Raw genomic sequence first — 15,436 nt, 5'->3', positions numbered from 1 at the left:
GTGACACATTGTCATCACCCAAAGTCCACAGTTTGCACTAACATTCACCCTTGATGGTGGGCATTCTATGGTTTTCGACAAATGTATAATGACGTGTATCTACTATAGTATCACACAGAATATTTTCACTGCCCCAGTAGTCCTCTGGGCTCCATCTATTCCCCCTCTATCCTCTCCAACCCCTGGCAAGCACTGATCTTTTCACTGTCTCCATAGTTTTGCTTTTTTTCAGAATGTCAAATAGTTGGAATCATACAGTACATAGCCTTTTCAGATATTATGCCACAAATTTTAACATTAAGGCTACACTGTATCATATAGCTTGTGTTTTAAAACTTGAAATGGACCATGAATGTTTCCCCTATATGAATGTTAAAAGTCTTTAAAAGAATTTTCAGTGAGGAAGTACTACAATTATTTTTTCATTAATTGGTTAATCCATTTTTAGGTATTTAAAATATTTCTGTATTTCTGTGGCAAAAAACACAACGTGGCAGATCTATCATTTGATTGTGTAGACTGCTAAGAAAACGTCAACCTGTGTTAGATTCTGCCTCTCAGTAGCTGTGTGACCTAAGACAAGTTTTATTCTAAGAACGCTAAGCTTTGCTTGGCTCCTCCAAAACATGTAGATAATAATGTGCTTCTATCAGAGAATGTCAGGGCATAAAGTGGAATAATGTATATAAAGCACTTAGGACAAGTGTTCAGTGAATGCTTATTAGTATTATATCATTTATCTGTCTACAGCTTTTTTCTTAGAATAGAAGCTAAAAGTGGAATTTCTGAGTAAAAGAATAGAAGCTTAAGTGGATCAGTACATTAAAACTCTGAACACATATTACCAGACTGCTTTTCAGAAAACTTGTACCAATTTATATTCTTACCACCAATGTAAGCAAATGTTCATCTTACTACATTGCAGGCCATCTTACCAATTTTAAATCTGCTAACTTAGTGGGCAAGAGACTGAATACTTACTCTTTCACATTTCTGATAACTAGAAGTGAAATTCAATATTTTTCCTTTCTTTATGTATACTGACAGTTTGAACACTTTTATGAATTGTCTGTCATGTCTCTTTTGAGCTATGTCTTTGTTTTTTCTTAATGAGTTGAAATATTATTTATTTTATTGGTTAAAAATAGCTTTGTCCTTTAATATTATCTATGACTTTCAAAAATAGCATTTGTTTTCTTCCCTGATTACAAAAGAAACACAGAGAATTTGGAATAAATAGAAAAATACAAATAAGAAAATAATAAAACCCCAAATCTCAGATACAACCAATATTAAAATTCCAGAGTGTATCTTTTCATATAATTTTTGTTTTTCCATTTATTTATTATTCAGCGAATAGATACTGGGTGCTTTCTATGGGCCAGGTACAGTGTTAGAAAAATAGCAGTTGAATATTTATGCATAGGACATAAATTTTTTTTAACAGAATTGACAGCAAACTATATGTGTGTATACATTCCCCCAAATACTACTTTTTAAAAGTTAACTTTTTATTGAAAAAACATATTAGCTCTCGATCAATTTTCATAAATGAAACATACTCATGTAACCAGCACCCAGGTCAAGAAATAAAATACGATCAGAATTCCATAATTTAGAAATGTTTATTACCATGGGCATTTGCTTTTATTTAAAAAATTCCTATATGTATATAATTAGTGCAAATGGCATCAACCTTTTTTTTAGGTTCTTGATGCTTATGGACAAATGGCTACCTAAAAATTTACTTCCCAGAAGCAAAGAAGTAGATCTCCTTTCAATCTACCTATATTTTCTCCTTGTGTTTGAGTCTTTTGTATTTTAACTCTTTAACTGACCAATTTCTGCATACAAGTCGAATTATCCATTCTTCACTGTTAATTTGTTTGGTTTTATTTAACACACAAATTTTTCTACAAGTTGGATCTGTGTCTGAGCGATCTCTTCTCCACAGAGTTGTTAGTGCAATGTCAACATTAGGCCAACATAAATCTTCATATCGTTGCAGATGATATGAATCTACCAAATATTAAATGTTTGGTAGAGCTAGATGCTCATTTTGTCTGCTTATCCTTTCATATGGACCTTAAAACAAATTTGTCATATTACAAAACAGAAAAGGAAGAAATCTTTTATTCAAATCTTCCTTTAGATCTGTCAGTAAGATGTCAGAATTTTACTCATTTATTTCCTACAAATATATGTTACTTCTTATCTTTCCTGTTTTGATTTTGTGTGTGTATTGTAGTTACTGCTATTTTAAAATTTTAATTTAATAAAAATTTCTATATGTCTGGCTGTAATATAAAAAGATTATTGATTTTTAAAATGTGATTCTATAATCCTTCACTTTTTGGAAGCCTATTGTAAATTAAAAGACTATCTCAGATTGTCTTTAGTTTTCTATTTATTTCAAATCTGCAAAAATCAAACATTTAAATCTTTCATTTTATTAATTATACAACTTAGGTTTTATTGTGCCACCCCAAATCCCTGGAATGATGTTGATAATAGAGCTGAAAGAAGGTATTCATATTTTGTTTCCCTTTGTAATGACAATTTGCTTCTATTATTTTATTGATAAGAGCAATGTTGACTGTTGGCATAAGGTTAATATATTTTATTATGTTAAATAGTATATACTTTGACTCCTAACTTTCTGATGAACAACAGAATTAAGGAAGTCTTTAAATATATTTTTATATTTCTATTTTTTATTTCAGATAAAATAAAAATGATAGAATCTTGTAAGAAATGGTGAAATAGGAAAAACACTTAAAATTATTCAATAGTAAAATTAATGGCGAAAATAAGGTTGCTTCTTTTGGGCCATCAATTACAATATAGTAAAATTCAATTCACATTTATTATGTCTAATTATCATTTGTTGCTTGAAGAACTTATTCTGCTTCCTAAACTGAGGGTTTGAATGTTACTCTTCTTAACTAAGGAAAGGGACAAGGCCAAGCAATTTACCTTAAAACATAGGCAAGTCAACTCCACTGTCTCCCATGAGAAAGGAAAGAAATTGCTCTCCTATTCTAAGATTTCAATCTAACAAATACTCACTTCATGGTCAACATGTATAAGGCAATGTTCTGTGCTTTATGAAGGATGCACAAAGTTGAACATGGCAAGTGGCATATATGTGTATATGTACATGAGTACACTAATGTTTGAAATGTAGTTGACCTAATACACACCCACACCTTCATAAAACCATCCTTGACTGTGGAAAGGACTGAGAACAGAAAAGAGCTAGAGCTCTTCCTGAAGCGTCTTCTTTATGAGCACCTATGGACCCCTCTTCTAGTAGCAGAGAACAAGAGCTTCTAGCAGCCACACAAGAGCTGGACTTTGGGAATCAGAGTTGCTTCTGTTTATTTATAGAGATAAATCACTGTCTAGATGAATTCTATTTTTCAACTCAAAAAATCAACTTCTGAATTAGTTTACAACATTTACACTTTTGCAAGCACGAGCATTAGGTTATTATGTATCCTGCACTTGGAATTGAAGCTCCTTAGCACTGGCATAACTGATATTTTGAAGAAAGATTTTTTTCCTAGCTAAAAATAAATTTATAAACAAGATACAGTAAAATAATTAACAGATGATAACCTAAATTTTGGAGTAATAAAATATAGCAAATTTAAAGACTTTATTAAAACAGGGGTTGGGGGGAGGTGGGGAGGCAAACTACTGTCTTTGCTTTATAAGAAAAATCATTACTTCCTTTAAATTATGGCATTGCTTAGAGACTGCCCACAGCTCCTTTCCTTGGCCTTTGACTCATTAAACTCAGGCTCTGCTGAGAGTGTAACCTTTTGACCCAGAAATTTTATTAATAGGAAAGGTGAAAACAAGGGGCTACAAGAGCAGGTGCTTAAATGCCCCCTGGATCAGAAGTCTACATATCAAAGGCCCAAGAAAGGGCGGCAGTATTCACATTGTAAATCCTGACACAAGAGAATCCTCAGGTCTGTCCCAATTAACCAATGCACTTGGAGACTGACGGAGCGAGGTGCAATGCAGCTTCACACTTAACTAGGTGATCGCGCTGTGCACAACACATGCAGTCTGTGCCTCACAGAAAACGAGGTGGGCGTTTCTGCTACCTCCCAGCCCCGATCACTCCAGTGGGTGGAGTGTAGCCACCACGTCAACAACACAGGTCAGCACAGCAACTGTAACGCCAGCAAAATGATATTACTTAACACCAGACAGAAGAGAAAATTCAACTGAAGCTTATGCTTTATGTTTATGTAGGCTTCTATCTACCTTGATTAAATATTTTTCTTTAATTGTGGAAAAATCTAGCAGGCAAACTGACCAACGGCAAGTGAAACGGAAACATCATCATATACTGAAGGCCTGTCCTCACTCTCTTTGCAGATTGCCATTCAGTAAAATCCAACAGAAAGAACTCTTTCTGCATTCAGTCAGAAGGAGTCACTTTACTAAAGAAGCTGAAAAAACTCTGGTTCCATACTGTCATTCATAAAAAATGACTTCCACATAAGCATCAGCATATTGCATGCAGAGACCTTTTGGTAAAATGATATGCAGGACGTTAGTCAGACTTAGAAATAGGAAGGCCAGGAGCACACTATGGAACTAACATCCAAACCCTGCTCTGGTGGGGGAAAATACTATTTCCTTTGTTAATTATGTCTCCTTGTCACTCATGTGCCCTAACATGTCAAACATTTTTAATGGTACAAAAAGACAAGGTTTATTTTTTTCCTGGAGTGTTGACAGAATTCATTTGTGATTGCTTCTATTAAAAATTGTCATTAAGTGAGATGATAAATAAAACTTTTAAAACTAAAAATCGTTAATTTTTTTATTCTTTAAAATACAATGAAGATAGTTCTAAGTTACTTTTAAATCATATCCTAGATTTTCTAAAGATCCAATGATCATTTTAAACAAATACTTTGATAACACAAGAATTGTTCCTGGAAGGCCCTCACATGGTATATTTCAGTATTCAGAATTTCTTATAAGCCAAAGCTGTGAACTAACCAAATTATATAAGGGTTAGCTGGCAAAAAGTTAAGATTTTAAAAGAAAACGAGGCCAAATGTCAACAATCAGACTTCAGAAATCACACTACGAGCTAACCAATGGATTGTTAATCTCCTTGAAATTACTTGTACCACAGATCTTAAGAAGCGAAAAACATGTAATATAAATATATTAAAATATTCATGTCCCTTACCACAGCACATTGCTAATTGGAGTATGAAATCAGGCATTACCACATCATTTCTGCCTGATGAGATAATTTTGGTTTCCTTAGGAGTATTAAGTCAATGTAGCTATTTTTCCCAGGAAACAAGCTTGCTTTTTATTTTGAAAGAAACTAATATTTGCAACAACCAGTCTCAGGTTTGCTGAATTACAAAAGTATAAAATGAAAGATTGTAATAATTACAAGAACGAATTTATTTTTAAAATGTGCAAATCTAGAACACGTGACAATTTCCAAAGACAGAGGCTAAATGCGTATTTCATTTATACTTTTGCTGAGAACTTTGCATTATTCTCAAGTAAAATAACTTAATATTCACTTTTGCAAGGTTACAAGATGAGGTAATTTTTCCACTATGGAGTTTTATACTTGGAGGAATTATACCTCATTCTTTTTTTCTACTTTTCTTATAAAAAAGAGTCCTTATGCCAAGAACAGAATCAGGTATTTCATTAACTGGGTAGACTCCTATTCTTCTTTTTTTAAACTTGGGCTTATGGAAAAACTACATCCCTTACATCCCTAACTTAGAACTTTTAATATACTTTGAATATATTTGAGTACTATTTCAGACACTATGTACAGTTCAGTGTGAATAATGTCAGTAAACAAAAATTCATCTGCATTGCATCAAAACCAAGTTTTTTGGGCTATACTATACCAAGTTACTTTGCCTAACTTCTCACTTTTCACCACATAGCCCTGGCACTGTGTAGACAAGCTCTGGCATTTTTAAGAAGGTATAGTTTAAAAGCAAAAGCAAATTACTGCTGATTTCTTCTTGATGGGTGCCATTAACACCTATTAATCATGAATAACAAGGTTGTGCCCAAGACAAAAATATCAGCCGAGTCTATATCATTAGAAACAAATAGAAACTCAGGGTAAGAATTTCAACATACAAGTAAAATATGGAATTTTTTGTGCTGTTCTCTTATGAAGTGAATCACAACCATAAATCAGAAACAGCTTTGAAAATAAGAATGATTATTAAGCCTTTCTACAGGCAATTCTGACTTTGTTATTCACTTGGAATATTTCTATCTTAAAAAATAGTAATGCCTTACATATAATTCCCTTAAGGAAACAGACACTTTAAAATGCAAAAAAAAAATTGTATTTTACCCTAAGTGTAAAAATAAATCACTAAGCAATGGTAAAAAAAAAAAAATGAAGTGCATTTAAATAATTTTATTGCAGTGGAAGTTGCCAATTAGTCTGTGAGTAGTTTCACGGCAGATTAAAAAAAAAATCAAAATACAGGGCAGTCGATGAACCACATTTAAGTTCTGTCACATAGTGGCATTTTCCAAATCATGTTGGTTCATCTATTAAATAAGATGCGTCTTACTTGATTTTGAAAAGGAAAACACCAGGAAATATTTAAAGGCCAATTGCTACCAATTAACTTTGATCAGTAAAAGTTCTAGTTGAATCTTCTGGATTCTTTTGTCTGGAATAACATACATTTATAAAATCCAGCAAAGCAAAACTTGATGATTAATGCCTGTTGGCAGCCCTACCACAATTTTCCTTAAAAAAAGGATTTAAATAAACAACTGTCTCTATTAAGAAGACAGTGACATGCAGTTACAGTCATGTTTTCTCATAATGAAGATATGAGAAACAATATTCTTTCATTAGTAAGAATGCTACTAGCCAAGATCATCGTGTTCATCAGTACTCATAACACATCGAACTTGCTGACCTACAGAAGTTTCCCAAATTATAATGGGCAAATAAAATCAGCAGCAGTTTGCATAAGAAATAGTATCAGCCCAAAGGGCAGAGGCCTGACTAAAATGTTACACAAACACAGCCAGAAAGAAAAGCATCTGACCTAGTATGATAAGAATCTGACAAGGACAGCATATTGTAAGTATCACAAATTCTGTTAGATTCTAAAGTAATCCATCTCAATAGAGATTATGTTACTAAGATATCTATAGCTTCTGATATCAACAGTTTAATATTTAAGATTCTTGACACCAGAATGGAATCCTTATCAATGATCATGTGCATCTTAACTTTAAAACGTGACAAAATAACGCAAAATACCACAAAGGTGAGGGTATTTAATTTATCTCCTTATTCCAGTTATATATTCAAAGCATAATATCCCATTGGTCTTTTAAGACCAATCACCTATTTTTAGACATGAAACATGAAGTGTGTATAAAATACTTAGAACTTACTTCTAAGTCATTAAAAAATAGATGCGTGTCTGCCAAGTTGAAAATCATTTCTTCCATTCGAAGTCCAAGGGACACTGAAGTAGGTGGATCCTAAAAGAAGAATTTTACAGGTCAAGGACATACATACTGCAGGTTGAAATACACTGTCACATTACGAGGGAGGTGGCTTCAGAAAAGGCCAAAAGCAAGAGACTCATTGGGAGGCATGTTCTCCAGCTGCTTCTGGTGTGCATGATTCACTCTGTAAACTTCAGTGCCTTCAATTATAAAGAGCCCCAAATGTTGTTGGTACTTTACATAATGAAGAAATAACTTGCTGCTTAAAGTATAACAAAAAATATTAAGTAGAGGTAATTCAGCTTCGAATGTCTGTTTCAGGAGCAAGAAATTAAGTGACTGGTGAAGACATCGTTTATGTTCCCCCACCATCCAAGGAGGGGTGTCTAAAAGTAGTGCCACAAACATCACAAAACAGATACAATACAGATGGATTCCAGAAGGGTAATAAATACTAATTTTACTCCAGATGAAAACTATCCTTATTTTTTATTTATTCTATCTACTAATTTGGAGTATACTTAAAAGTAGGAAGTGACGGCCACTGTGACCACCTGGCACCAAGTGCAGCTCATCTGGACATTCTTGTGACACAAGGCAGTCACCAACAGCCAGTACAATACTCAGAAGGGAGAAGCAGCATTCTGAGGTGTACAGTGGTCTATATCCACTGCTTCATGCCTTGGACACTAGCAATAAGCAGTCAGTCAGTCTGTCCCACACAATCCATATCCTGATGACATCTACTGGCACTCTGGCACTGACACAAACTTGGTGGGCTATGGAGGTATTAGCAGTTTTTGTGGGATTACAGTATTTGTAAAGTAACACCCAGAAGGCAAATGGTTCATGGTGAAGACCTTGTATAGTAAGTGAAGAGACAAAAAATTTACATACAGAATGTATACAAGGCTGTAAAGTACACCAGAATGTGAGTTTTTGAAAGGTTTTTGGTAGTCTAATAACAAAATCAGCTTTTACATGTATGGCTTTTTAAATTTTCCAAAGAACAATAATTTCTGATATATGATTTTATTATCAAAGTAAAACTTTGGAATAAGTAGAGAACCACCTTCATTATCACTTACCCAGGGAAATTATAATGAGAGAACCTATGCCTTCACATAGGCCACACCTGGCTGGGGTGGACTCTGTGTGTCACATTTTATATTTGACAACTTAACACAGAGAAGATAAGATTCTATCTGACATTGTCCAACATAAACCTTGTATGTTTTCTGTACTGTCTTCTGGATGCACTTCATTCTAAAGCTCAAGACTTGCTATGTCTTGCCCACTCTCCCTGTACCTACAGTCTATCATGCCGTCGGGTATTTGCCCCAAGCCCATATCCTTGTGGGCTTTGGGAAGCGGAAGTGCTGCTAGAAAGCCCTAGATCCTGAGGCCAGGTCCTACCTTTGCTCTCCTACTTTGGTGTCCATACTTCCTGAAGCCTTAGTTTGTTCTTATAATACATCAGATGGCTAGCTGGCAAACGTGCTGTTCTCACAAAATAAAAACATTCTCGTTTCTTAATCTGTAGGGATGGCGTGGAGACTCATCCAGTGCTGGCCATAGGCCAGTCACCTGTGCATAGGAAGGCAGAGTCAACACTGCCCCGGCCCCGCCCACCCCACTGGCTCCGCCCACACCCTGCCCACACTGCGGGTGGTCTACCTCTCAGGAATGCCAAAGGAGGAACAGAGGAGGGTTTGAGAAAGTATGGCAGGAGGCATTGCTGGTGTCCGTTCCTCTCCTGCCTAGGCCTTCTCTGCCAGCTGACCAGCAGTGGGAAGGGGAGGCACAGAACAGTGTTGCCCAAAGTGGGGGGTTATGTTGGCAAAGAGGCAAAGCAAACACCCTAGGGTTAACAGAAAGACAGAGAGGAAAGGAAGACACAGAGGCCAACCAAGAGTCCAAGAGCTGCTCAGGGAGGGACAAATGAAAACATTTCCCCCAAATTTCCTCTATGAAGATTCATGCTCCTTTGTGTTCTTAAATTTTCCTTGTTTAATGCCACCTAAAATCTCTGAAATTCCATAGGTTGTAGAATAACTAAAAACAATTTACAAATAATAGAGAAAAATTCTCACTGAATCTTGGTTTTATAGGAAATGCTCAGTCACTTAGAGTCTAAGTATCAGTAGGCATGCTGGAAAAAGCAAATGTTCAAATACACCCTAGAGCTGAGTTAACCAGTAGGGGAAGTTCAAACAGCTGTTTCTAAAACAAAACACCTGACTAAGGTGTTTACTCCCTCTAGTTCAGGCCAATAAAAATACACTGACTTGTCTCATAACCATGTCAATGAATCTTTTTATGTGGCAAGGCAGAAGAGACTCACCACATTTATTTAATTCCCAATTCTGGAATTTATGTGCCATGGTATTGTAACTTCTGAAAAAGTATTATTTCTCCTTGAGATGGTTGCCTATTTATACCACCATCAAAAGAATTACTCCATTGTTTGTTAATATACAGCACACTTTAACTTTACTTCATAAATTACAGTAATGACTTGCTACTCGGCATATAATAAATTTTAAAGGCTTGTTCAGTCTTGTGGTCAAATACAACACAGATGTTGGCCTTATTTACCTTTAAATGTTTTTCCCTTTCGTTATTAGCTGTCATCTCTTAACAGTTTTTATACCTGCCACTCCAAGGAATTGTTAGGAAACATTTACTACATCAAAAGAACAGTGTGATAGTTCACTGGAATGAGAGAATTTTAGGATAGGAAGGGACTCTCATTGAGAGCAGTGTTTCTCAAACATTTTTTAAACCACAATCCACAGTAAAAAAATATATTTTACATTAGGATCTAGTAATTCCTGTCTCTCTCTCTCTCTCTCTCTCTAACACACACCCACACCCACACCCCCACCCCCACACACCCACCTGAATTTGTCAAAACAACTTTCCTCACTGTGTGGAGCATACTCGATATTTCCCTTCTCAAAGCTCACACACACACACACACACACACACACACACACACACACACACACACACAACTCGATATTTCCCTTCTCAAAGCTCACACACACACACACACACACACACACACACACACTCAAAACAACTTTCCTCACTGTGTGGAGCATACTCTATATTTCCCTTCTCAAAGCTCACGGATCCATTGTGGTCTGTGGTTTGACAAGTAGAGTACTTGAAAAAATAGTACACCTATTTTTTATTTTAGAGACTTTGTCTAAATAGTGTGATTTGTTCAAGGTAACAGCCTGGCAGGGTGCACAACCATTTCACCTAAGAGGGAACTAGCAGAAGAGCAGGTAGATAACGCTGTTCATGGATTTGCTTACATATTCTTGCAACTGGAGTTCTTCTCATAGCAAGCTTAGATTTTATTTTCCCATTATAATAATCTTTAATACTTCCAAAATTTTCAAATATGGCAGATAAAAGTCAAATGTGGCAAAAGCTAACACCAACAGTTAATAAATTAGACATAGCTTTATGGCTTATTTTGGAATATTTATAGAGGAAGAAAGAAAAAACACATTTTTTTAGGCCAAAACTGAGACATTAAAATCACTATGCCTTTGGCTGAATTTTACTTTTCTTGTGCTTTGCAATAACAAACTCCAAAGCCACGGTTATGAAATGGTTGCTTTTAAAACCATTTTTTTGTTATCACTTTTGAAAACTTTAGAACTCTGTCTCCACTTCAAAGACACATCCCATTCTAAGTAAACCTTGTTGTCAAATGTTTCCATTCTTTCCTGAACTTGATCCTCTGTGGCATTTGCCCCTGCCATCCAAATCTCTCCGTAACATTTCTCCTTCTCTGGTATCTGTCCAATCATCCATCTTTTCTGGGCATCTTCCTAGAATCTGCTACCCATCACCTACCCTTTAAATGATGCTGGTCCCTAGGATTGTTTTCAGCCATTCCTCATTTTATTCACACTGCCTTACAGACCCTAACACATTCATAGCTTCGAGCACTACCCCACTCCCCTCTATTATATCTTAGATCTCAACTATAGGTCCACATATCAATTACCTATTGGTCACTTCCACTTGGGTGTGCCCTGATGCACGTGCAACTCAACTTCCTGCAGGTTGGACGCATTGCAGTCCCCTGGAAACTTAACCGCTTTCCTTCTTTAGGATAATGGCACCCTACCAGCCCTGAAGTGTGGTTCTTCTAAACAGCCTCCTCTCATTACCCCCACATCGAATCAGCCATGACATCCCGTCACCTGGGCCCGGGCTTCATGCCTCCCTTATGGTCACCAGCCCTTCTTCCACCCCAGCTGTGTGTCCACTTTGTGGGTATCTGTAGTAGTCTCCCTCCCATGGGCTCTCTGCCCAGGGTCTCACTATGCCCATTCTATTATCCCATCTTTTTTAGGAAACATATAAATACTTCAACAAGTATGAAAGGCCCATAAATGTCTGACTCTTGCTTATCTTCTTAACATGTGACCTCTTATAGTTTTTCAAACTATTTTTTTTAAGACACAAAATACTTGTTTCAAAAGATGACTGGAGAGAGGCTTAAAATAAAAGTGAAGTGGCTCTAATGGAAGTTCCCACTAAAGACCTTCAGGGAAACTGGGGCAAACCATGAGTCTCCACTGGTTGCCCGCATGAGCCCACTGAGGTCCCTGGCCGGGCCTGCACGCTCACATGCTGCTCCCCGTGCAGCGCTTCTCAGCCCCTCCTCAGTACGGTCCCCTCCCTGACTCTCTTCTGCCAGGTTCTGCACCCGCAGCTGTATGTGTGCCCCTCTAAGGTGGGCAGAGCCATAGTCCTACATGCATATCTTTACATTCTTGGGACCTGGACAATGCCTGGCATGAGGACTTCCCCAAAGTTTGGCAGAGGAGTAAGTGGATGAAAAGCAATAGAAAAAGAGTATTTCAGATAACTCCCTGAAGAAAAAATAAATATATTAAATTTGATCTTTAGTAAGTTGTTAGTGTTCAGTGTTGGTAAAAAAGAATTCCTCAAATACCTAGCTTAGGGGAAAAAAATGGACATTTAAATCCTCAAGTCATTCTACCTACATAATAGTGTATTAAACATGTTTATTAGTAGTGCCTAATTAAGTTTTACCTGATTAAACAGCAGCCCATTCTTAGAAAAGCTGCGTACAAAGCTTTACTTATCTACTTAATGAACTGGATGAGGTTAGAATGAAGTCAGCAAACAACTATTAAACTCAGTAGTGGTATGCATTACAACATTTTGCAAAATATTTCTTGTGTGCTGTGCAGTTTAGACCACTTGTAAAAACTGAGTAGTCTAGAGAATAGACTCAAAAAGAGAAAACACAATCAAATGCTTTATCATTTTTCTTATTTAAGGCAGAATCAGCATAAATTTACTATTGCTCTTATCCTCAGGAAATTCTTCTTGTGGAGACTTCATTCTCAAGCTGTTCCTTAACAAAACAAAACAAACAGCATCCACCACAGATACACACACACAGGGGAATAGAACTTAACCCTGCTCTTATATTATTTTGATATGCTATTAAATTGCAAATGTCTGCTTAAAGTCCTGAGAACAAAGTGAAGGAACTTGTTGCAATGCTAGGCTGCTCCTGGCTGTTGGTATATTAAATCAAAGACTTTCTATTGAGCAGAAAGCAACGTTAGGTAGGCAAATTAAATAACAATGAAATCTGCTGAATACAGATCCAGGCCTAAAACAATTGTTTTTGCTTTCATCTTCTATCAGATGATCTTTAATTATCACATTGCCTCCAGATCCTTTTCTCCTGTTTCTCCAACACAGAACTGTTCACAGAGACCACTGTCATCCTATGCTGATATCACCAGCATCATCCCCTGCCCATGATCACTCTTTTTCTGTTTCATGATTTTTTTCTTCAGGCTGAGTACTGCTATTATACTAAATCTCCATGTCATGAAAATGTTTAAATTTGATGTTTAATGTTTAAATGTTTAAAAAAGAAAAAACAAATTCTAGAAAAAAATCAGTGCATAGAAATGCTGAAATGCCATTCAATTCAGCTTCTAGAGAGCTTTATGTCTGTTAGTCTTGAATTGACTTGTTGAAAATCTATAATTTGGTATGAAGTAAATAAAAGGGGGTCTATAAATATACATGGGTACAGGAACATTAGAAAACTGGGCTATGGCCTTGTGCTGTCTTGTTTGTTTCACAAATGAGCCAGGACATTTGAAAAATTTTAAAGGTCATTAAAAATGCAGTTTTTAGTAAGCACAATCCATAGCAATTCAGAAATTTGATTCAATTAGACTCAACCACCAGATGAAGACACTGTTGCTCCAGCAGGATGTCCATATGCTTCTACACTTCAGTCTAGGAATTCTGTTAGGATGAGAAGTATGGAAAGTGCCTAATATACAGAACTTAACGCAAAGCCACCCAACTCACCTCTTCACTGAACGAGGTCTAACACTAGTCCCAACAGAAGATATTGGCGGGGCACTCTCATTCCATGGCACAGCAATTAAAGGACTCTCTTCTAAAATAACTGTGTTTATGACCTGCAGGCAAAGAACTCTTGCATCCAGGGCAGAAGAACGCCAGAGATGCGCACTCTTATAGTGGTCATACCCAAGCTTTGCAGACCCTGAGCTTAAAATGGAATCTTGACTTTGCCATTTACTAGCTAAGTGGTAGGAAGGTTAAGCTACATAACGTTGGGGCCTCAGGACCCTCATCAGTAAAATGGGAATGAAACTGGTTTGTTTTAAAGTTTTAATTCGGTAATACAGTGCCTGACAAGTAGTAACAGCTGCTATTGTTGCCTGATTGATTTGTTTCTGATTAAAGGGCAGTCCATTCTTAGAATGGTGGTGGTGGTGCTATTTCTACTATTACTCTTACTACTACAATAGCTATAGGACAATCCAGACATGGGACTCCATGTCCCAGCTACAAAAAGATGCATTAACATTCTGCATTCAAATTGTATGTGAAGTTCAGGCCATTTAAAGATAAGAGAAACCCAAATTCCTCATGCCAGTATTTTTGAGATGACCATGTTTTTAAGATGAACATGTTTTAAAGACCAGGTTTTTAAGTTTCTCTCTGTGTGGAATCTAAAAGGAGTGTGAAGTGTTACTCCTCCCAGGAGGGGCTGCCATTTGTTCTCCAAAAGATGCTACAAAAGCTTCTCAGTGCTGAGCTGATTCTTATCACTAGGTGAAATAACCCAACTCTAGACAACCAGCAAAAGATATTTCCATACTTTGAAGATCTAGAAACTGGTGGGAAGTATTGTCATTTAGATAGGATCCAGACACTGTACCAATACAGTTGAAATCTAGAAATGCTCTTTAAAAAAAAAAATCAATCTTTTGCATAGCCAAGCAGTCCAATCACCTTGAGTTGTCACAAATACTAGTTAACCTGTACCACTTAATCATTAAAAGGGAAGACTCTGTGAATAGATCCTTAAGCAGAGTCCAAATCCATTGCTGACCATCAATTATTAAATGACTTACGAGCACAGGTCTTGGTGAAATCTTGACCCTGCCTGAGTTCATCAACAAATGGCTAGGAGTAATATATGGCAATAGACAGTAATTATTGAGGTACATTCCAAATTTAGCACCTCTAATGTATAGTCCCTCAAATTTTCAGTGCTCACAAAATGATGCTGTACTTTAGGATTTTCAGGAATGACATTTTACAGAGGACTTGTTTAGGACAAACAAGGACAAATTTGTGGGAGTGCTTTAAGGATAGCAACATAATATAAAATTATCAGTATTATAAGAAGAAAAAGTGAGGTCTTCAAGTATCATTCTTCTACAAGTAGCAACTCTGATTGAGTTATCTGACTGACTACCAGGGCAAGAGGTATTCCATTCATCAGCAACCTGATGCAAACAAAGCATTCTTTTCCTAATGTGAATAGTTAATTACTTCCAAGTCAAGATTGTACAATATTTAA

General features: G+C 36.4%; 1 protein-coding gene across 8 annotated transcripts in view; it reads right to left on the bottom strand.

Annotated features, from left to right (window-relative positions):
* Nucleotides 1-15,436, bottom strand: part of EYA1 (EYA transcriptional coactivator and phosphatase 1) — a 346,202-nt gene that overhangs the window by 41,073 nt on the left and 289,693 nt on the right. For all 8 annotated transcript variants that reach the window (XM_057497983.1, XM_057497982.1, XM_057497984.1 and 5 more), the window contains one exon: nucleotides 7,453-7,542. In XM_057497983.1, the coding sequence (XP_057353966.1) occupies nucleotides 7,453-7,542 (90 nt within the window). The remainder of the gene's footprint in view (nucleotides 1-7,452; nucleotides 7,543-15,436) is intronic.

This window comes from Manis pentadactyla, chromosome 3, assembly GCF_030020395.1.
Source record: "Manis pentadactyla isolate mManPen7 chromosome 3, mManPen7.hap1, whole genome shotgun sequence".
In the NCBI taxonomy this organism is placed as follows: Eukaryota; Metazoa; Chordata; class Mammalia; order Pholidota; family Manidae; genus Manis; species Manis pentadactyla.
The sequence above is the reverse complement of the archived record's forward strand: the minus strand, read 5'-3'. Positions and strand labels throughout refer to the sequence as shown.